The sequence below is a fragment of the Columba livia genome, chromosome 11 (assembly GCF_036013475.1).
Source record: "Columba livia isolate bColLiv1 breed racing homer chromosome 11, bColLiv1.pat.W.v2, whole genome shotgun sequence".
Classification (NCBI taxonomy): Eukaryota; Metazoa; Chordata; class Aves; order Columbiformes; family Columbidae; genus Columba; species Columba livia.
Window position 1 is genome coordinate 15,032,210 of NC_088612.1, and position 22,771 is coordinate 15,054,980.

The 22,771-nt window shown below is 39.1% G+C and overlaps 1 protein-coding gene across 8 annotated transcripts in view; it reads right to left on the reverse strand.

Moving 5' to 3' along the window:
- THSD4 (thrombospondin type 1 domain containing 4) overlaps positions 1 to 22,771 on the reverse strand; it is a 310,710-nt gene that overhangs the window by 19,517 nt on the left and 268,422 nt on the right. For all 8 annotated transcript variants that reach the window (XM_065076051.1, XM_065076050.1, XM_065076048.1 and 5 more), the window contains 6 exons: positions 9,704 to 9,879; positions 5,976 to 6,072; positions 4,816 to 5,058; positions 3,867 to 3,996; positions 1,980 to 2,184; positions 972 to 1,145 (listed from right to left, as the gene is read on the reverse strand). In XM_065076051.1, coding sequence (XP_064932123.1) covers positions 972 to 1,145; positions 1,980 to 2,184; positions 3,867 to 3,996; positions 4,816 to 5,058; positions 5,976 to 6,072; positions 9,704 to 9,879 — 1,025 coding nt within the window. The remainder of the gene's footprint in view (positions 1 to 971; positions 1,146 to 1,979; positions 2,185 to 3,866; positions 3,997 to 4,815; positions 5,059 to 5,975; positions 6,073 to 9,703; positions 9,880 to 22,771) is intronic.

Consider the following 22,771-nt stretch of genomic DNA (forward strand, 5'->3'; position numbering starts at 1 on the left):
TTGTGAAGTTCATCCACCGTTTCTGCATCTAAAACATGGAACATCTGTGTCCAGACTAATGGATTATCTATGAGCCAGACATCCCTAGCTTTCAGAGATACTACCTGAAAATCATCTAAATAATGCATCAACAAAGTTATGAATACAATCTTACAGCTTCAATTATACATTATATTATTTGCCTGTCAAAACAACTAGTCAAAGAAAAAGGAGATGCAACCAGGGCTTTACAGACTGTAGCCTCAACTTGTCTACAGATGAAATTGATACTCACGCATCCACACAAGGGACCAAAATACAGGGTTTTCTTAGCCCATGTTTGTAAGCCTTTTAATGAAGGTGTATAAATATCACTACTGAACAACAACTCTGAGCTCAATCATGAAATGAGGTAAATTCCACTGTTTTTATTGCTTTCATATGGAGAATCCAACTCATTGCAAAAAAAAACAAACCAAAAAACAAAACCAAACATCCCTGTTCACAAAGTACAAAAGCCTGAATTAATTTTGCCTGAGTTTATGAAGCTGTTCCCCTCTTTTCACAGCTATAGAATAATTGTTTTATGGCTTGAACTTAAACCTAGACACCAGGCCTCAAACCTCCATCCATTAAAAATAGCAGTGAAACTCTGAGTCTGAATCTCGAAACTCACGGCTAAGCATGGCAGAATAATAAATCTCAGTACACTTGATATTTTGGCATGTTCAGACACAGAACCAATTCTAAATCCAGATGTTTGGTCACGTACCCACACATTTCCCCTTTCCATGCATTCTTGTATCTAACACAACTCAGGATGCCCTTGGGATAATGATTTTTTGTTTGCTCTTGCCTGTTTCACAGATAAAGAATAAACATGGAAAATAAGATCACTCCTCTTAGAGCTGTACAGATGTATATTTTTTAATTCTTATGCACCTAAGTTGTTTTAGAAGATACGGCAGCACAAAGAAAATGAGAAGCCTTACCCTATCACTCCACTCCGTGAGGAACCAGCTCTTAGCACAGGGACCCATGTCACAGTTCTCAATATCATTTGGCCGCAGCTTCATGTTACATTCCTCATCATCAACAATGTCTCCAAGGTTGCTGACGCACTTCACATCCCGGGTCCTCTGCCCCACTCCACAAGGCACTGAACACTGTAACACAAGGGAGGTTGCATCAGGGCTCTGTGCGAGAATAAATGTGGTTTATCAGGGAGCTGGGAATGTACAGCTCATTAACTCCTGCTAACACATCCACAGAAGCTACAGAACTACTCTAGATTGCTAGGAATAGGGAATAAAAATGCATTAGTAGTTTTAAATGATATTCTCAGCCTGTAGTATTCTACAGAACACTCTGCAGATACATTTGGAAAACATAAAATTAAACCCTGTCTTCAACAGGCCATGCTGCTCCTCATCAAAATGAACTGCTGGTATTTGAATAGCAGTCTGACATATTCTGCATTATTTTGATCTTGACCTATAAGCAGATACGAAGCAAGAGAAATGCAAAGAAAAACAACTTCTGAATCCCTCTTACAACAGAGGACTGCCTTCTCCTGCTCTCTTTTCTTCTACCTTAGAGAATGCTGACAGCTATTGAGATCTTTGCCTGATGTAAAGCATCCAGATTAAGAAGCAAGAACGAAACCATTTTCTGCTGTGTATGCATGAAATGTTTAGATGAGTCCTCTAAACACTCTAGGGTTAAAGGGGAAAATCCATAGGAATTTGAAGATTAAACACTGCAGCACCTGCCTACAAGGGTACCCAGCAGAGCTTCCAAAGGCAGTCTCATTGTTTTTTCCTTGCTTTCAAATCCTTAATAATGTCTGCTACCTTTACAGGTTGAAGCTATTTACCATGCCAAATATATTCCCTACAGTAAGATACCTCGCAGACTTCATCTTCAGACTGCAGCTATTTCTTCAACTGTTCACTCTGTTTTTTGAGGTTTCATGCCCCTCATTAATCCATCATACTTACTGAAGTCCATTCTGTCCTAATCTGCCATTCACTGCAGATCTTCAGCTGGCAAGTGCTGGTTGTCTCTGGTTTCTCCAGGTGATGACAGCGGTACTGCTGAACTGTCAAGGTACGATTGGCGTACATTTGCCGGCATAAGATCTGTCGATGCTGCATACCAAGGCCACAAGTTTTGCTGCACTCAGACCACTCCCCTATATCCCAGCTAAATAAATTTGAAAAAAAGGGTGTTTTTTTCAGTAAAGATTTCTCTAATACTAATCTTGACAGAACCCAAATGACATGATTCTGATGCTGGTAGAGAATCTTAAAAAATAACACCTTAAACCTCTGCATGCTTAACTTAATCCTTTATGAAGACACAGTTATATACCTGTAACAAATCTACCTGTAACTGTTAATAATAAGCATGCATACAGATTGAACAAGTCATGGTTTCATGACATATTACAAACATTAAGCCACGAATACTTGTTCTTTTTTTTTAAAGTATCTATCTATATTATTGCTCTAATGACACTTCCCCAAAATTTAAGATGTGTTGCATAGAAGTTTTCTGCAGAAAAGGCTCTAAAAATGAAAATACCACAAAGATCATGTAATGCACCCAGGCATCCATTCATCATTAAACTGAAATAGCAAATTATAAGCAGTGAGTGACATTTAATTTTAGAGATGAAAAAAATCCTTAGATATATGCTTCTCATTCCAAGATTTCACTATATTTATTTAGTCACTTTTGTATAAACATGTCATTTTCCCCTTTCCGTTCTTATTTCAAGCATGAAGGCATACACAAACAAGGGAAGTATCTGAACCGTTGGCAAATTTTATTTCAGAACTCTTTTGGAGAGCAAGCAACACCTCCCTGTTCTTTTTAATAAATATTTGCCTATCTTTGTTTATATTCTTGACATTATCCTGTGTAAGCAAATGAAGCTGAACTAATACAGCTATTAGAAAGAAAAAGGTGAGAATAATGCTTGGTGTGAGAAGAAAATTCCAAGTAAACAGCTTCAGAAGCTCCTGAGTATCTAATATAGCCTAAAAAATTGCTTTGCCAGGCATCTCTAACACTGTTACCAGCACTTAGACCACTAGAAACTTCCATGGGATAAGGAGTGGCCACTTGCTGCTCTAAAGAGAACTGAAGAGATGGAAAACACAGCTGCTGACCTGAAATAAAATTGCTATCATGGCAACTGGGTTTAATCCTTTTAGCTTCTTGGTATATACCCTGGATGAACTGACACTTTTTTTGCCTATTTAAAAGAAGTTGCTTAGCCAGTTGTAAGTCACAGTCTCCTGATGGCAAGTGTCTTTGTAGAAGGAAATCACACGCGAGCTGGTTGTGTGAGTGTGCTGGAAAGGAGGACTACTGCTTCCGAATCCAGGCTTCCAGCTGAAGAAATACTGAATTCCAGGAAAGGGAGATGACGTTTATGAGGTGGCTGTTGTGAGCACTATCAGCCTAATCTAATTTTTAAATACAACACCATGGAATGAACAGATGGGTACTAGAGCACACTGATCCAATGTGGAGTGATACAACCTACACAGCCTCTTCGTTAGACACGTATGTGTCAGTTGAAAAAATGTATGCACAGAGAGACCATATATAGCGTGCATGCCTGAACAATCACACACATTTTGAGAAATTACTAAACTCACTTTTTGCCAACTTCCCTTTGTCTTCTCCAAATACTATTGCTCCCTGTGAAGGGGAAGAAGGTCACCAACAACTAAGGAAATATATCCACTAAGCTTTATGACACAAATGCATAGTGCTTAGAAGTTCAAACTAGTTTCCTACTGAATAGCCTCTTCCACATGCAAAACTTCAATGACATGGGCTTATTTCACTTGACTTAAATTGTAATATCTTACAAAGCTGGACATGGGAAGAGGTTGCAGGCCTCCTCTTCTGGAATGGGTTTGGTGCTGCTGTCACAGTAACTCTCAGATACCTCTTCGTGAGTCTTTCTATTGACGCAGTGAAAAATTGGGTACTGTGACCCTGAAATGAAGAAGAAAATTAGATGATGTATTGCAAAAGACTCTGCAGTATAAGCCATAACAGTAGCATCCAACACTGATACAGAAAGGAAATGCATAACTTAACAACATGAAATACAGACTAAGATTTTATCCAAAATTTCCAGATGTAAGAGCTGAATGCTGTACTCTTTACACTGTAGTATTAAGAGAAGTCCTTAGGAAACAGGAAGTACAGCATGGCGTTGTAGGAAAGGCTCACTAATTGCCAGTCCCTTTCCATCCCTCTTGCTTCCCACTTCTCCTCTATGAAAACCTCAGTTTTCTAAAGTCATGTTATTGCTGTTCCAGCAACATCCAATGAGGCAAAGATATGGCTGATGGAATCCCTGTGAAACCTTCCCATAAAGATCAGAAATCTGTTGACAAAGACAGAGCAAGCACTGAAGGTGTATATGATAAAGATGGAGAGGCCAAATGGAAGGATAAAGAATGCCAAAGAATGTTGAGGAAAGCAGCTGTGTATTAAGGGTGTGAGAGCAATTTGCCATAAAATCTTGAAATATTTCCTTTCAGAGGCAAATGCTGTAAATTCCCTTTTAATTTACATACTGTGTATTTCACATTTTAAATGATGTTGTTTTTACTGATTTAAGTACTAATGTAAGCACACATAATAGTACTGACATGTCTTTTGCTTGTAAAATAACAGAAAACGCCAGGTCCAGCAATGCCTTGTGCATCCAAGAGCTGCTGAATAGTCAACATGCTGCTTCCCTCCCACGCTGGAACCCTCCTGTCTGCCATTTACTTTCTGTTGCATGGTGTATGAAGCGCTTACCTTTCCCACATGTAGTCGTGCACTCAGTTTTCCCAATCTGTTTCCAGTTGTGTTCTCGGTTTTGTCTCGGTGGTTGCACAGCAGGCACCTGGTGCTCGGGCTGATGGGCGGGAAATCTTCCTGGCTGAATAACTGGAAAAGTTCCAGCGGACTGTGCAGAAAGAGTGTCTGTCTCCCTACGCAAATCCTCATCCTCATGATTTGTACTTTCTGGCATTCCTAACTGACCATTCAAGGGCTCCCCTGATGATGGACAATAACAAAAAAGTAAAATAATGGGTCTCAATTGCAAATATCAGTCTTTGTTTTCAAACACTAATTATCACAACTGGAGCATTGTTAAACTTCAAAGCAGCTTTAATCTGCTGTGCAGAGACCTCCTAATAGTGTCCTGGGAAGATTGTGTTGTTTTAAACAAAGATAACTAAGTCTCAGCTTGCAAATACATTAAAAACTGGAGAAATCTCCAACCACACTGTAGAGTCAATGCACCCAGTGTCAAAATTTCCCAGAGCCTTTTTTTTTTTTAACCATGCTCTGTATTCTGTGCCTCTGCATGTCACAGCACAGCTGCTTCTTGTTATGGAAAGAATACAAATGCACTTAGACATTTGTAAAGGCATGTCATGAACATTAAAGTAGGATGAAACTCGCTTACAAATTTTGTACTATCCTTCAGAACTCCACACCAGTACACACAGCACATACCCACGACTCAGGAGCACGAGCTGTCCAGATTCTAGCTTGGGAAGGCAACAGTTTTGTGTTTGATCCTCTCCAGGTGGGAGAGAAAAGAGAAACTGTGAATGGCTTGTTTTAAATTACCTCAAACTCTGACGAGGAAAAATCATGTTCTACTTCATTTCTGAGGCACAGTTATAACACTCCAGCTCATGCAAAGTCATGGTTAACATTTTACAACAAAATTGTTACTGGAAGTAGAAACATGTGACCAGAGTCCCTGCTGCAGTATAAATAATGCCTGACAACATTAATTCACAGAATTATCTATGCAGACTTCTCTTTCAACATGTAGGGTGAAATTCTGGGCCTCTCCCACACAAATGGCAGCATTTACACTGAATTTAATGGTATTCATTTCTCTATTAGCTTACTGGGTAACAAAATATGTTTAATAATAGGAAATAGTGGCATTTTACCTGGCCTCCTGTGAGCAAGCAACTGAGGACTAATGACATTGTCTCCTGGAATGATATACTCATAATGTATACCTGGGTTAGGCTGCTGATGTATCATCTAAAAAGAAAAACAGCCATATATTCAGTTCTTCCACTTGTTATATTACTAATACTTATATATGCACTTGAACTGATCAACTATGTAGCATTATGTATCATTGGTCAGGATATAAACAAGGGTTAATGCCTGCCTCCAAAAAATGCCAAAAAAAATATACTTGTTACTGGAAAAAATAAGAAAATACAGGTTACTGCCTTTGCAAACTGAGCTAGCTTGTGATGGCAGAGGATCTGTTTCTCTAGATCTTTCTTGAGAAATGTAAAGCTGACACGCTCAGGGCCAAGGTGCAGCTATGGGCTGCACCAGCCCTGGCCTGGCCTCTGGTTACACCAGCCTCAGCAGCACAAGAGAGGGTCCTGCGGTCACCAAAACATCCTCAAACAGAAGGAGCTTGACAGATACCTTTAAGGAAACATAAGCAGAGAAGAATGCATACCACAGAGCCTAATCTACAAATCCAGCCAACTGCCTTTTTTAAGGTTTATCAGCTATGCTTGGATGGAGCACATGCACGCAGCACATACATGTTTTCTCTGTGTACTGTCTCACAAATCAAACTGTTCCTGTCATCACCGTGCAGCTACCTCTGCAGGACTCAATGGAGGCTCAACAATCAACTAGCTGAATAACTAACATTGTGCCACTCTCACCATAAGCAGTGCTCAATAAAGATCAAGTGAACAGATTACAAAGACCCACAAACTGGTTACAGCAGCTGAAGGGCACCTGTGCAACCCTCCTGCATCCACCCATACTAATTTTCAACTGAGTGAAGATGTAATATAAGTGCAGACAGACTCCCACTGCTATACAGCTAGCAACTACCACTATGTCAAGGTGTTTGTTGTGAAACACAGGCAGGAACCAGAAGGTTTTCTCCTTTAAATGTGAAAATGAAGCTGAGTGGTTCCACAATGCTGCTGTGCAAGGCCATGTGAACTGCCATGGGCACACTGCTGAAAGTCAGTGTCACTTCTGGTGTGCCTGTTTATGCAGTCAGGCTTGAGCAAGATCTGACTTATGAAAACTGTTTTAAAAACTGTTAGCAGCACACTCCATACCCAACTGGCTTGTATAATGTTATGTTGCTGCTGCTGAGAACCTGAGCATACTCATGCTAGAAATGCTGAGATGCCATCAGCTGCTAATTTCACTTGTTGAGCTTTGATTATTTCAGTACTGCTTCTACTGACACTGCACACTGCTGATTTAGAAGTTCTGAACTCCTTGTGGGGATTGGTCTGGTAGAAGCCTCAGATTACGCTTAAAGTACCTTTTGAAAACAAACAAACAAACAAAACCCCTCACACACACAAGATCAACCACCAGAGCTTGTACGAGCTCTGCGGTTCTGACAAACCATGGGTCAAAAAGAAGAAAGTCATACTCTGCCAATGGCTTTATGGCCCAGCAGAGCACACGTATGTTTCAAGGTTTCACCAAATCCATCACACCAATCAACACCAACTACAGGTTCAGACCTTTGTTTTTCCTTGTGTCGAAATAACTTTCTCCTTGCCAAATATAATAGCTGTTCCTCAAAACTCTGTCCCTCAGAGATCACTCACTTTTCTGAACCATCTAGTAACACATTGCCTGTAATTTTTTTTTTTTTTTAAGGTTTGGTCCTTCCCATGTAACTTTTTTATCCAAAAAATACACCTCTTTGTGTTTGGTCCCAAGAGACCCGAGCACTGTGAAGCTGACTTCAGCAGAACCAGGACCCTGCTCTTAAGATGGTTCCAGGAACAGCTTTCCAATGGTTCCCATGTTTTTTCCATCACATTTCTCAAAACAACTGAAAGGCACATGTTACAAAGAGCTTAGCTGATGAAGTCCCTACGAATATATTATCATAGTTTTCCTGAAGAGAAATACCTGGAATTACACAACAGTTTTGCTTTGAGTTAGTGGACCTACGTCTTTGTAACAACGTATACTTCACACTTAGACAAAACGTGCATTTCTTTTTATCTTGCTAATTATAACCTGCTCTAATTTAGAGAGCTTTTTCCTCTCCATTTTTAGAGTGGAAGAAAGATAGCATTATCTCAGGAAAAAGGAATAGAAAGACATTTGGAATTCCCATCTGCAAAACTCTTCATTTTTCCACACAGAGCATAAAGATGGTGAGTATGGATGGAAAGAGAATTACATGAGTCAGGAACTGCAAGGCAAAGTCTGAAAAAAGACATCTGTATCCGCATAGCTACAAATTTCAAAGCCATAAGAGACACTGAGTTATACTGATGATCTAGCACTATCCATTTTTATACTTCCACACTACACTGAAAAAGACTCTAAACCATCAGCTTATAATGAGTTGCAGTATTCCTCATACCTACAAGAAACATCCCAGGTAAGAGTCCAGTCAAATTAGAACTGGCAACCCACAGTAGCAGCCACAGAGTAAAACTGCTAAAGCTGTGCCCATCACACCAGCCTTCTTATATTCTTTGCAAAAGAAAAAAAAAAGATACTAAGCCTAAATGAAAACATTAAAATATGATAAATCATTACATATTAGGCATCAATCAGCTGACAATAAAAACTCAAAACCAAACCTCAGCTCACAGCATCCTACTCAATGACACACATATTTTAAAAACATGGAGTCTGCACCGCAGAATCTAGGAGCACAAACATTTAATCTTCCAGGCTTTTGCCAGTCTTACATTGCAATCAATCAGAAACTACAAAAAAGAAGTAATGTTTGCATAATTATTACATTGCTTTATTAATACACCATATAGGAGATGGAGAATAACTCTGCCAACATCTAACTTTTTCCAGCTGAGTAACCAGGGTACTTACTATTCATTTTTCTATGAAATAACCCAGCACACTCACTTTAGCACTGCAAGGCAAAAAACCCTGTAGTCGGATAAAACAACTATCTCACCAGTTAATCTAGCTTTTTCAATGAATGGACCTCCCCCTGTGAAAGTGTATAATCTCAGAATACACCATTTATCTTTGAATAAGTTGTAATCAGCTCCAGTTATATTTTTTATTTCAACATGATGCAGTAAAATCTGTCCCACGTGACGTAAACAGCTTTTTCAATTTGATTCCCCCCTCTTAGTCACAACTTGTCTTCTCTCTTCCTTTCTCAAATGCCTATTATCTATGGTCTCCTAGCACAGTTTTGTATTAAAACTGCTTGGTTTCAAATCCCACATTCTATAGTTTTTTGGACTTGTGTTTCTTTTAAAGAAAACTGGAACAGTATCACTCCGCGAGAGGCCTTGTCTGATTTAGATATTTGCTTCAGTTCACTGTAAAATTAAACTAAGCCAAATTTTCTTAAGCAGGAAGGTATCCTGAGAAAATCCAGTTCAGCCCCCCCGCCCCCCCAGGTATTTGTACGCTTATCTCTCTTTTACCAAACATGAAAAACTGGTTTACTTGATCAATGAAGTCTGAGAGAAAAAGGCTTTATCATTTTTTAGGTTTCCTATGATCTGGAGCAAGATGGGAGCAACAGCGAGCAACAGTATAATATCAAAAATAATGTCTCAAAATGAAAGGAACAAACCAGTAACAAAATATTGATAATGAATGCAATTTTAGAGTTACATGTTAACCATGAACTGACCTTTTTTTTTTTTTCAATCAAGAAACTTACATAGACATCAAGGACTTCATTTGTTGGACCATCAGCTAAAAACGACTCTCCTGCAGTGCTGGAGATTTCATTTGGGCGTTTATAAGTGAACATTGTCCCACCACCTTCATATCTCCCAGGTCGATCAATTGCCCAGTTTCCATTGATGATGGACCGCCCTGATCGACTCCGCAATGCTGTAGAGGATGGGGACAGAAACAGAAGGACATTGATCAGAGTAAATCGCCTTCACATACCGGTGCCAAATCAAATCCTCAAAGCTGCATTACACTGTTGGGTGTTCTCTGAGGCCAGAGGACAAACCTGTGTAGCTGTTGAACAGTGTTATGTTAGTACTTGAGAAAAAAAGGTGTAAAAAAAAAAGCTTAGAAAACTTTGTCAGAACATTTAGTATGTTTATGCTGCAAGAAAAGAAAGAAAAATCAAAGACAGCTTGGCAAACTTTCTCGACAGTTTCCCATAGGTTGTTGCGTGCCCTTCAGCCAGGCAGCAGCACACGCTGACCATAGGGGGACCCAAGGAAGTCGCTTTCCCCTCCACTTCCTCTCCAGTGAATTGACTATTTCATCATTCAGACAGAACAAAACACAGAGGTGGATATAGAAAATCAGTACATTATACAATGCAGAAGCACCAAACAATCCGGGGACACATGAATATCCTGGGTTGCCAAATACTCCAGTTATTCTTCACAAAGCCATTTGGCTAGTCCCTCCATTTCCTTCTCAGAACACAACTTCTTTCCCAGACCATCTGCAGAGCCCCAATCTGCGGCACTGTTTGGAAAGGAAAACTCTCTGAAAATGCCAGAAGGATCTCTTGTGTTAGAAAAAGTGACTTTGCAGATCATATACTAGTCAAGGAAGCATAAAATCTGGATTCAATATCCAGTTGTGCAGGGCATTCCCTTTGTCATCATGGGCAAGTCATTGATTTCTAGCTGCTCCTGTTCCTTCTTGTTCCTACTTTGTTTATCTATCCGACTATAATTTTAAACCCTTAAGGGCAGAAACTCCTGCCACATACATGTGCATAATTTTATGCAATATTACAGTTATGTATTCTAAAACACAGTAATATCTTGAGGGTGAAACCATATCAGACATTGTTTAAATACACAGAAAAGACACGACTTTCTCTAAAAGCTTTACTTAGACCTTCAATTTTACTACAATAGAATTTGCTTTTAAATACAGACTTTAAAACAGACAACTAAACATACTATCATCCTTGGCTGTATATTGCTTGGCAATTTACTTTTTAATGCAAATCCAAGGCATGAGCTTTGAACTTACAGAAATTTACGGTCGAGGACCTAGTTATTCTAGAGATTGTTTCTTCTTTGTTCTGTCACAGCAACTGTGATACTCAGTTAAAATGCTCTCAGCATTATACACAACTATTTATACTGCTGGGAAAAACTTTAAAGGCCTACACACATGGCCTAAATGATGGGAAATTAAATTTGTGCCATTAATTCTGAAGTAATACATATTAGAGAAGAAATTTAAATTGTTCTTACATATTCCAGACATCCAAATTAACTGAATTAGCCAACAGATGCAGTCTTGCTGCTTTTGCTGCAGGCCTCTCAGAGAGGAACATCCGTGTGACTGCATGGTGAGAAACAGTCACAGAGCAGCAATGTAAAGGGGCAGTATGTTACGATAAAAAAAGACAGCAGCAGAGAACCACACTGCAGCAAAATACTGCAATCAATGTAATCTCTTTATTTCATGATGGGTCTGAGATCTTCCTCAGAGACAGAAGCTTAATCTTGCTCAGACTCTCTAATGTACCTGTTCTTACAGATAATCCCACCATAGTTTTCAAAATAATCTTTCTTTTCTACCTGCAAAAAGAAAATACTATTTACTTGCTTAAAGGTAAACATTTTACAGTTAATCTTTGCAAACAGAAATGCTCATTTTCTGCCACTGCAGCAGTCAGTCATTTTCCTTTTGGAGTATTCATTAACCTGTTCCTCTCTGATTGTCTCTTGCCAATGCATCTTCCTCTTCACTCAGTTCTGACTGTTTCTTCTTTTGCCTCTGACTCCAAAAGCCACGCTGATGCATCAGCAAAAGGAAAATGCGGGGACAGCAAATCAGAACAGGTGATTAACTAGTGCTGCAGCAAATACTATGGGCTTTGAGAAACAAAACTGATTTATCATATAGCCATATGATCTATTCAGGCACAGACACGGCAGCGGGTTCAAAGTCTCGACAGCTTCGATAAAATCTCCAAACAAATTTCAGATTTAATCTGCATGTTACAAAAGGGCATACATCTTCAGAAGATCATCCAGTATTGCCCCATGGTTTTTAATACAGTCTTCTCCAACAGGTATTAGTAATAGGCAACTGAAAGGAGAACACATTAGCTAGTCTACCCTTCCTCTTTTGTTGGATCTTTTTGATAAGATGAGAAGTAAAACGACACAGACACACTCTCCAACTACAGTATTCTCACACTTTGTCTTCTAATACTCTGGCATATATGAGTTACTGCAGAACACGCATACAGTGATATATGACATGATATTTGCAAAATATGTGATTATATGGCATTTATTGTGCTTCAGTATCACTATTGCTCAGGCACACAGACTCAGTCCCACTGGAGACCAGTGTGAAACAATGAAAATCTAACCAGAGACCTTTTGAAAACAGATATAAACAGTAGTGATAATCAACCAGAGAATTGCTTTACATCCTTTTACTCACCCAGCTGCTAGAGAAAAACTGTAAATATATGTCTGTATATGGGCTGGAGCTTTTTAAATAGGGAGTTCAGGAAGCAGATTAGATGATGCACCTGAAAAGGTTAATTAAAGTAGACCTTCAGCATTTTGGCAAATCTTCCACTGCAAGGCATAAGCAGGCCTTATAAATTGCTTTTTGGGTTTCATTTTCAGGTTTTTTTTCTCTTATTGCTTCCTCTCTTTAAAATTACTTTAATGAAAAGCCTTTTCCCATTTTTCAAACAGGTGTTTTTGAGTGACTGATGACTTTTGATATTATTATTCATAAGTACAGAATTAATAACACAGGATTTCCATGCTTCCACAGGGAATAAGTTACACAGAGGCAATACTGCCAGATGTTGAGATATGACTCTAACTAGCTCACCTAGAGCACACAATTAGTTTCTAAAAGCATTTATTGTAGGACACGCTAACATTAAGGGAAAAAAGCAGATAAAAGAATAAGAGGAAACAACAGAGATGATGTGTATCTTTACAGTAGTGTTAGGTTTACAAGGCCTCTAGCACAAAAATAAACCTGCTTAGTCCTCTTTAGCATGATAGGCTTTATTGAAGTCAGGAAAGCGTGGAGGCATTAATGGTATGCTGTTAACTATATATGCAAGTGTTGCGTGTTGGGATCTCAATAACCACTACCACAATTAAAGATACAACAATCCACTTCTGCACCAAGAGTGTTTCAATTCCCAATTTGTATCAAAGTGTACAGACTGCAATGAGTAAAAAAATCTTGTAAGGAACGACACGAGTCCTAAACAAAGTCATTGTATTTTATGAGTAGTACATTTCAGTCCTCTACCCTGAAGTGGAAGTAAGGGGCAAGTTATCAAAAGGCCAGCACAGTATTTGCTGAAGGTAAGTATCATCCCAACAATTATGGGAAATGAGCAGGTTTCCTATTATTCTGTGAATGAGCTCAACTAAAAGGACTTACACAATTACCTACACAATGATAGTATATGATAAAGAATGATGAGCTTTTAGCTTATTTTTACCTAGCCATTCCCTATAATTATATACCTCAAATACACTTTAAGTACTATTAAAATAATCTATAAAAACCTCATTCTCTTGCACAGAAATTTCCCTCAATTTGCAAGGTTGGAAAAGGTTGGAGGATGACTGAATTCTCAGTTCCACTACAGTCAATGTAAATATTCTGCTGTTTCCAATGGTATATAATTTTACCCTTGTTCAGGTTGGTCCTGAAAATACTGAAGAGTTAGTACAGAAGAGCTGGCACAAAAGTAGACTGATATGAAATTGGGAGAATATAAAAGACAGCACTAAAAACCAGAGGAACAGAGTAAGAATCACGCATGTCTTGTATGTGTAGATAAACTATGTTAAATGCATATGCAGTTGCACATATACTGTTTTAGGAAACACAGCACCTCAAGGGAACTGTAGTGGTTCAAAAGGACATAGGAACTGAACAGCATGTATGTAACTTACAATTGTAACTTGTAATTCTTTTTTATAAAGCATTTCAAAAAGTCTTTTCACATTCTGACTTACACATCCTTAATTTCTTTCTTTAAATAAGACAGAGCATAACTAAGGTTAAAGTTTCTAAGTGGAAGTCTCAGAACTTCAGCTCTTATAAGGCTTAACAAGAATTTCAGTCTCATCCCAATGAAATAGTATGGCTTGAATTTTTAGCTATGTATTTCCTATCATACCTCAGTAACATCGGGAAATACTCTTCACTGGCAATAGCTGTAAAGCAAGTATTTAGAAATAACAAACAACATTCGGGACTAGTAATCTCCAGGAGGGATATGTTTCCAATGTAGCATGTGATATTTTAGCTATGCAACTCCCACTGAACCTGCAGATTATAGCATTTGGCTTAGTTACACAATTTCAGTTAGAATCTGGTTCTTATATTTTAGGAGTTGATCAGACTGGCTGCTAATGGCTCTGAACGTGATGGCTGAGCCTTCTGGCACCGTGCAGCTGCACATTACTTAGCCCAGCACAGAAACTCAGCACATATTTGGAGTAAATCCTATGGGTGGATAAATGCAATTGAATTATCTTCTGAACTAGACACTACCTCAGTCAGAAGGGCCAGAGCAGTGAAATGCACACGTGCAAATACCCAGCTCTTCTCTCCAGCTGGCATAACAAAAAATGTTTTGTACCTACTAGCACTCCTGACAATTGCCAAGAACTGGAATAGTTATTAGACAGCTAAGTTAAAACATCAGATTGTGATATCTCTGCAGAAAAACAACACTGTATCTCATGAGAATCAAATGCTGAAGTAAAAAGAATTATAACTGCTTCTTATTTTGCTACATAGCTTTAATTCCTTGCAATGAAAAACTGGAGCTAATGGATATTCCTAAGCTGTTTCGAATTTCAAGTGGAATTTCTCAAGAATTTTGGATGCTGTGCATGGTGAAGTTCAATACCGTAACTCAAAACACACAGATCTGTGAGCCACAAAGCACTGCTGGGTCCCCTAGCTCAGACATCCATTCCTCTGGCTCAAGGTCTGTCACCCCACTCTCTGGAGGCCTTTAGAACCTCCTGTCTGATTTCAGGCAAGTCTGACAAAGGTGTTGAAATCTCAGACACAGTAACACGTGAACAAATGCTGACGACAGGAGAGACGAGAAATGTAAAACAGTTTTTCCCCACTGAAAAGCAGGTTCCAGTACGAGCCCCCAGCGATCTGTAACGCCAGGCCAGCAGCGTGCGCCCAGTTTGGAACCAGGGCTGGGACACTAGGCAGATCTGAACAGGGCACTGGCACCAAGAGAGACCAGAGGTTATTATGGGTGGGAGATGATTGGCTTTGATTAATTCAGTTGCCGTTACAGTAGGGACACAGGCCACAAACTAAACGAGACAGACAGACTTAGTTCCACTGTCTATGTTCAGCCCTGAAAAGATGTTCAGTTCTTCACCTACTCTCTCTTCCAACAAAAGCTGACAACAGCATAGTAAACCTCCATCTTCAGCTTAAAACAACATTAATTTACTACAGATCCGTCCAAGCATTTGGCTCTTGGCAAAGAAAAATACTATGTGCACTAGTGAAAGGCTGTCTGCATTCACCTGAGAACACTCTGCCAGAAGATGAATTCCTGGCACAATAAGCTGGGTGATCAGAGGAACGCTGGAAATACAGCAAGTCAATTCAGCATCGGTATCTATTTTCTCATACATTATTTTCTGGCTATAAGGGCTTGGGACAGTCTTACACACGTTATCGTTTGTGTTGGTCTGCACATTTAAACATCTAAAAGATGCTCTGGGACTGAACTGATTTGATATTTATTTGGCAAAGCTATCAAACCATGTGAAGCACACAACTGATACCTGGAGTTAAGCCCAGAAACGTATAGACATGACAAAAATGGAAATAATCTCATTTTAATGATGATTTTTATAGGGCCAAGAACAATGAAGAATGACTGAATTATTTAATGAAAAGCATCATAGGATTATCACTAATACAAATCATTTCAGTGTATCGCTTCTCATTGTGTCATTGTTCTTTATCCCCAAGCTAACCTACAAAGCTAATGAAACAAAAATTTTCCCTGATGAAACTTTTCCATGGAAACATGGAAAAAAAAAAATCATTAATTCGAAAGTTGTGGGTCTATCCCCAGATCACTAAGTAAGTCTGGCTAATTAATGGCAGTATTTTGTCTGCAGCATAGACAAAACGGTGGAGTCCAAATTCTGAAGAGATAATAGAGGAAAATGAGCAAAGTATTACTAGTACAAGCCACATAATTATTTTGCCATTAGGAACTAAATAAAGTTTTTCCAAGCATATGTGGGAAAGAACTTAAATAACAAGAAAGCTGGGTTTTTTTCTTTTACCCAGAAGTCCTTTTCTCCAATCCACGCTGTGCAAGTAGATCTCTTGCAAACTGCTCTGAAGACAGCTGTTAGTATTTCTCAAGTTTGATTTCTAGACCTTCTGCTTCCAGTCCCATAGGTCTCCTGATGAGGACACAGAGCAAAGACTGTTACACACGTACCCTAATACAAACCCAGATTTTCCAGAGGAGCTCGGGGAATCTCAGTAGCAACAACAGGCCAAGTTCATGCTCCTAAACCATGAAATATGACCACAATGAACTAATCATGCTGAACATTACATATTCAACATTTCAGAAGCAATTTTCTTACTTCTTTACAATTCCACCTTAGAAAATAAAAATCCTTGCCTTTATGTCTTTTATTTAACTCAGATTAAAGTTTTATAAGCTCTATCTTCTCCCTTTAATGGAATTTCTCAAGTATCACCTATTCAGAGCTATAAAAAGTTATAAGCTATAAATTATATAATCCATAATCTATTTTTTCTGCATTTCAGACAGCATTTTTCACACCGTTTAGGATTGAAGCCCCGAGGAGAAACACTTTGCACTATTTCTATGCACATCATATTCCACTGCACAAGTACCTGAGAGAGCCCATCCCATTCCCTCATACACTAACAGAGCAAACCATCACTTCTTGGACGGTAAGCTGTTTATCTGCATACACTGCGATACATAAATGCCTTGTGGTATGATTCTGCAAACAAATCTGAATTCAAGTGTCATTCTGGGATCGAGTGCCACTCCAGCACATTGGTCCACAGTCTAGAATCCTGCTGGCAACATACGGAGATGGCCAGAGTGGCTAGAACTGTCTTGGTCAATGTTCATGTTGCTTCAAGGAGCCACTGCCAGCGCAAAGCTCGACTGCACTCTCCTCCACAATGTCTCACCAGGGTACAGGCATGCTGGTGGTTTGCCTTCCAGCGGGAAAGGGCATGGCTTGGGAGAAGCTCCGCTGCACTGCACTGTAAATTCCGCTGAACAATCCTCTTTCCTTCCTCCCTCCTCCAGTATAGTTTATAGCCCCAGTGACCCAGAATCAAGGGTCTGAGATCTTCTGCTCAGGCTGAGCTCTGCCTGCACAGCGCTGAACATTGTTTCTCAGGCGACCCTTTGTAGCACGGAGGTCCCTGGCACAGCACTCCTCAGCTTCAAGAGGAAAAGATTTCACCCAACACATACATTCCAACTGCAGCTTTTTTATGCTTCATAGCACTGATTCCAATAGTTAATCATGTGAGCACTACTTCAATAGCTACTCTGCTAGCATACTATTAATATTAATGATAAAGCATCACCGAAAATTTGTTGACAACCAGGAACTATAAGCTCAAGTAAACTAAAATAAACTTTTTAAAAGAGTAGTTTTCTTTATGGCTCTTACTTCTCCAACCAAGCTTGTTGTGCGGCCTTCATTTAATTTCAACTGCTAAACTGGAAGCATACAATGGATCTTCCAACTCACCTCTTATTCCTGACCAATACAGAAACGGTGTAAATACTGACCAAAAAATGAAGAACACTTTTTTTTGGAGAGAAGAAAGCCAAAGAGGGTCAACTACATAAACTTAGGAGAGGCTCTAGGATCCTTTAGAAGATGGGCATGTGGTGTGCAACTGCTTTATATACCACACAGCACAACTGGTAGTAACAGCCCATGTTCGCACACCTTGTATGGTTATTATATAATATAAAGCCACTGTATTTGAGAAACAGTCATTCAATAAAGCTATCGAGTCACCTACATTTAAAAAAACTGCACAATATAAGTCTAAACTATTTAAGTGAATCAAAGAAGTCTATATCAGAGATTATTATTACCAATCCAAGTAAACAGCAAACTACAGATCCTTTGATGACTTTTGGTAGTTATATAAATCCAGGTTAAAATTCTCCCTAGCATCTTAAAGAATGCATTGGTAGAGTGAGTTTTTGTTTGAATGGGTTTTAGCATTTCCCATTATAGTCCCTTTCAATTAGCATCTTCTTTACTTTCTCTACTCCTTTTGTTTCTTTCCTATTTACTCATTTTTTGTTTCAATACTAGCTGACAAAAAAACTCCACAATCTAAACTCAAACACAAGCCCTGCCCACCTCATCCAAAGAAACCATAACCAGCTGATCCAACATCATCTCTTTCACTCAAGCCAATAAAGTCATTGCATACATCTGCACTGACAGTCTCTTCTGCTCGAAAACGCGAAACCACAACCCAAAATCACACCAAACAACCAAACAAAGCCAAGGTAAAAAAAGACACAGAGTAATACCACGAACCACTGCAACATAAATAACGCACTAGCTGAGCAACACACACAGCCAAAAAGCAGCAAATACCGTTCTCTGAACAGGGAAATTCTCTGAAGCTCAGAGTCACTGCCCATGATGAGCTGATGGAGTCTTCTTTTTTTCTCAAAGGAGTTCTTCAATACTCTTCTCAAATACATGATGTAAATACACTGTTTCTTCCCACTTCTAAATGCATTGTGAAGAGAAAGGCTGCAAGCCTTTATTAGATGTTTTTTCAGTTATTACATTCCAGAAAAGATGGATGCTAGGTGCCTCATCAAAACGGAGCTACATGTCAGTCACTCTGGGACACAGACTGTCACCACCCTGGAGCAGGGCAGGAAGCCCAGCACTTTACCCAGCAACTGAAGCTGCAAACAGCTCAGGATCTTTAATCCACCCATCAATGACCAATAATGGTTTCCAACGCTTACTCAGACAGGATAGGATATTAAAGCAGCAGAAACAGGACAACACACAATTGGATTAAATTTCTAGAGAATGAAGATGATCTATATTATTGCTCCAAAGCTGTAGTCTCTGTGTTTGTGGCTGCATACATACAGGTCTGGGAGTCGCCAATATGTCCACATTAACACCTGTTCAAAGACAAGAACTATCGCTGCACTCTGAGCTGTCCACAAACCCCCTCATGGTCACCCTAGCTGCCAAAGACCAAAAAAACCCAATGTTACTGCAACCTCAGCTTTATGTAACATACCAAACATAACAGACTAATAATATATTCAGGAGCTCTTCTTCCATCTCTTAGGTTCATTTCTGTTTACACTAAATAGGAAGATACCATAAGTCTGATACTGTGAAGGTAACATTTCTCATTTAAACTGCAGACTGAAAGACATATTTGTCTGCCTTCTTTTAATCAATCCCTGTTTCAGTGTTTCCAAGCTGACAGCCTACTTAACTAACAATTAGTTACTTCTAAACTAAATATCACCTTCACACTATTTAAGGGCCATAACTCCTAGGGAAAATATCTGACCATGAATTGACAATGTGAAGTAAATATTAAAGATTGTTCTGGGCAATATTGATCTGTGTATATTCCAAGTCCAGTGAGTTTCAACGCTGCATATTTTTCACTTATAATCCCATCAAAAATCCACCCAGTAACTTCAGTGATTAAGAGCATTTCCTGATTAACTTCGGAGAAGACAGAAACAAACCCCACCCTAAATACTGAAACACATATTGGTTCCCTTTACAATGACTTACTGTCAGATAGAGTTTAGGATAACGGTCACTTGAGAGAGAAAAGAATTTTTGGTAATTCAGTGGAGAGATAAAGTATTTTCCATTTTCATACCAGGATAGTTCCACAAACACAGATGACTTTATTTTGTTTTGCCTTTCTTTCCCATTTGTCTAATGCGTCTTTCTCTTGACTCTGTCTCACACAAAATCTATTCCATGTGTTTGCAAGTATATCTTCATTATAGGTATTATTACCACTATTATTATTAAGTTTTAAAGCTCTTTATTCAAATCAGGTGTTACTACATATTGCTTTACTTCCCAGTCAAAGAGCCAGGTTGTTCAGCTGGCTGCAGCAGCACCGTTGCAATGAAATCAATGGCACCATTGTGATTCCCGGGCTGCTGAGGATCTGCCCCTGCTTGTTTGAACAGCAGCTTTGTTACATCCACAAGCACGTAGACATAGGAGTCTGCCCAAAGTTCAAAAGCATTTTTAATATTTGTGCACTTCTTTTCAAACACTTTTAAAGTTATTTGGGCAGTAGAAAAAACACTTTATCCAGCTAGGCTCCAAAACTGTTTAACACAGTTAATTGCAGTAGGGGTGCTTAATGGGCATTTTCAGGCTGCTCCTTATCCTGTTCACAGGATCGCGAGGATCCAATTAATTAATGTCAGAAAAACACTTTGAAGATAAGAAGCACTTTCTGTGACAATTTTCTCAAAGAACCAAGGAGCTTTTGTTCCATTAGCCAAATTCTAGATGGAGGCATGAAATACAAACCCCTACACCAGTGGATTTCAGCAGAAACCATCAGCGAGAGAAGGTGAAGGGAGGGCAGCCTTGCACAGCAAGAACTTTTGGTCACTGTTCCCACCTTCCCTCTGGAGCCATTTACCATGCTGAGTAGATTTTAAGCGCTAAACAGCTGCACTAGTATCTATTATTAACTTTACAAGGCAGTGTCTTGACATACTTTTGGAAAATCTTAATGCTCTATTGAAGTCTGGGAGCCTTTCAAAGAACGAGAAATGTAGGCAGCTCTGCTTGTACACTTAGGCACTATGTATGCAAAGCCATTCACAACATGAAAGGTCTGGCCCCTTACTGCATTCCCCCAGAAGGTCAGTTCTAGGACTTTTCATATACTGATCTGGACTCTATGAAAGCCAGATCATCGTGACAGTCAAGAGGTCAAAAATAAATATTTAACTTGAATCCACTATTATTGCTGCTGGGGATGCAAATATGCACCCCCACTTTCATCTCTGTTGTGAAACCAAATACTTTGCAGAAGATCAGTATAATTTATCTGATGCGCAACATGCTCTGTCACTGTATTCCTTTGTTGCACTGCACAGCACTCTCAGTTTTGCATTCTTACCTTGCAGCCTAACAGATAACCTATTAACACTAATACTAAGGAGAGTTGAGAGTCTCTAAGCTTCTTTAGAGTACTCCTCAGCACCTGCAGAATTAAGGCCAATGGAGATGCATCTAACTAATTCTGAAGGAAAGCTGGGTTCCAACATGCCTGGTTTTGCTTGGACTTCGGAGGAATCCTGACCATATTACTATTATTTTCTTCGTAAAAGAAGCGATGAAGCTAATGGGCTGGAAAAAGCCTTCATTAGTTTACTTCCAGAGAAGTGTTAAATTGCTATTGCTTCATCTGCATTGGGGATGATATTGAAATAAAACACAAATTATTACATCCTATTCTGCACTTGCTGTTTCTTCCTCCTGAATCTTTAGAGACATTCCAAGGTGGGAACAAAACTCTTCCACTTGATTTCACCTTTGCTTCAAAAGTATATGCAGTAGAGACCGGGATGCTAAAGACAGAGCACACATTTTAAACCGAAAACCAACAGAGAACAGTGGATTTTAAGATTCCTTATTTGCTTTGTTTCTCAGTTTAACTTTCAACTTCAGCCAACAATATCTAACTCAGGAACACAACTCCAGCAGGACAGAGTATCACACATCCTAAGGCATCAGGCTCACCTGATTCTCAGTAAATACAAGATAATGTTCATCTTCCAACGTGCCTACTGAAAGTCATACTGCTGTTTTCTTAAGTGTGTGAATTGCTGAAATAATTATCTGGCTTTATTTTTACAATAACACTGTGTTCTACTTGTTACCATGCTCATTTCACAGTCTGTTAACTGAAGACAAATAAAGGCAAAGAACAAAGATGCAAGCTGCACCAACCTAAATAGCTTGTGAAAACACTACTTCTGTTTGTTGTATGGTCATCAGACGTACTTCTCCCTGGGCTCCGGGTAAACACCTCTCCTGACTCAATCATCACATGCAAAGACCCACCAACAGCACACTGTAATTTAAGGTTAGTCCAAAGACATTAACAGAATTTCCCATGTTTATCTTTTTAAATTATCTACCAGGTTCATGGCAACATACTACATTACAAATACGTGACACTTCTTCACAAACTATCAAAATAGAACAAAATCCTGTATTTTCTTTGCAGTTATCCAAAATGTATCTCCTGCACCACTGCTCACAATTGAGCCCACACTAAGAGGCATGGGCAAGGAACCCTCTTTTTCATTCATAAACCAGCAAACATTTGCTTATAAATAACTAGCAAACTTTGCAGTTTCAATGCACAGTATATCTCCCTCTGATAGAGATAACTGTTGGTAGTTAACAATAAACTCTGTTGCTCATTAGGACTGTATGAACAGTTTCAAAACAACTGATGAAGAACTGTTTTGAACTAGAGACTCAAAAGCTTTACAAATAAAATATGAGGTGCTATTATAAGAGATATGGGATATAGGAAAAATTAATTTCTCACTGTATCAACAGATATACAGTCTGAAGAAACCTCTAAGTTCCTAAGATTACACGCTTTTGATGTTGGAAAGTTAGACTCTCTTAACACAAATTTAAGACTGCAGCATGCG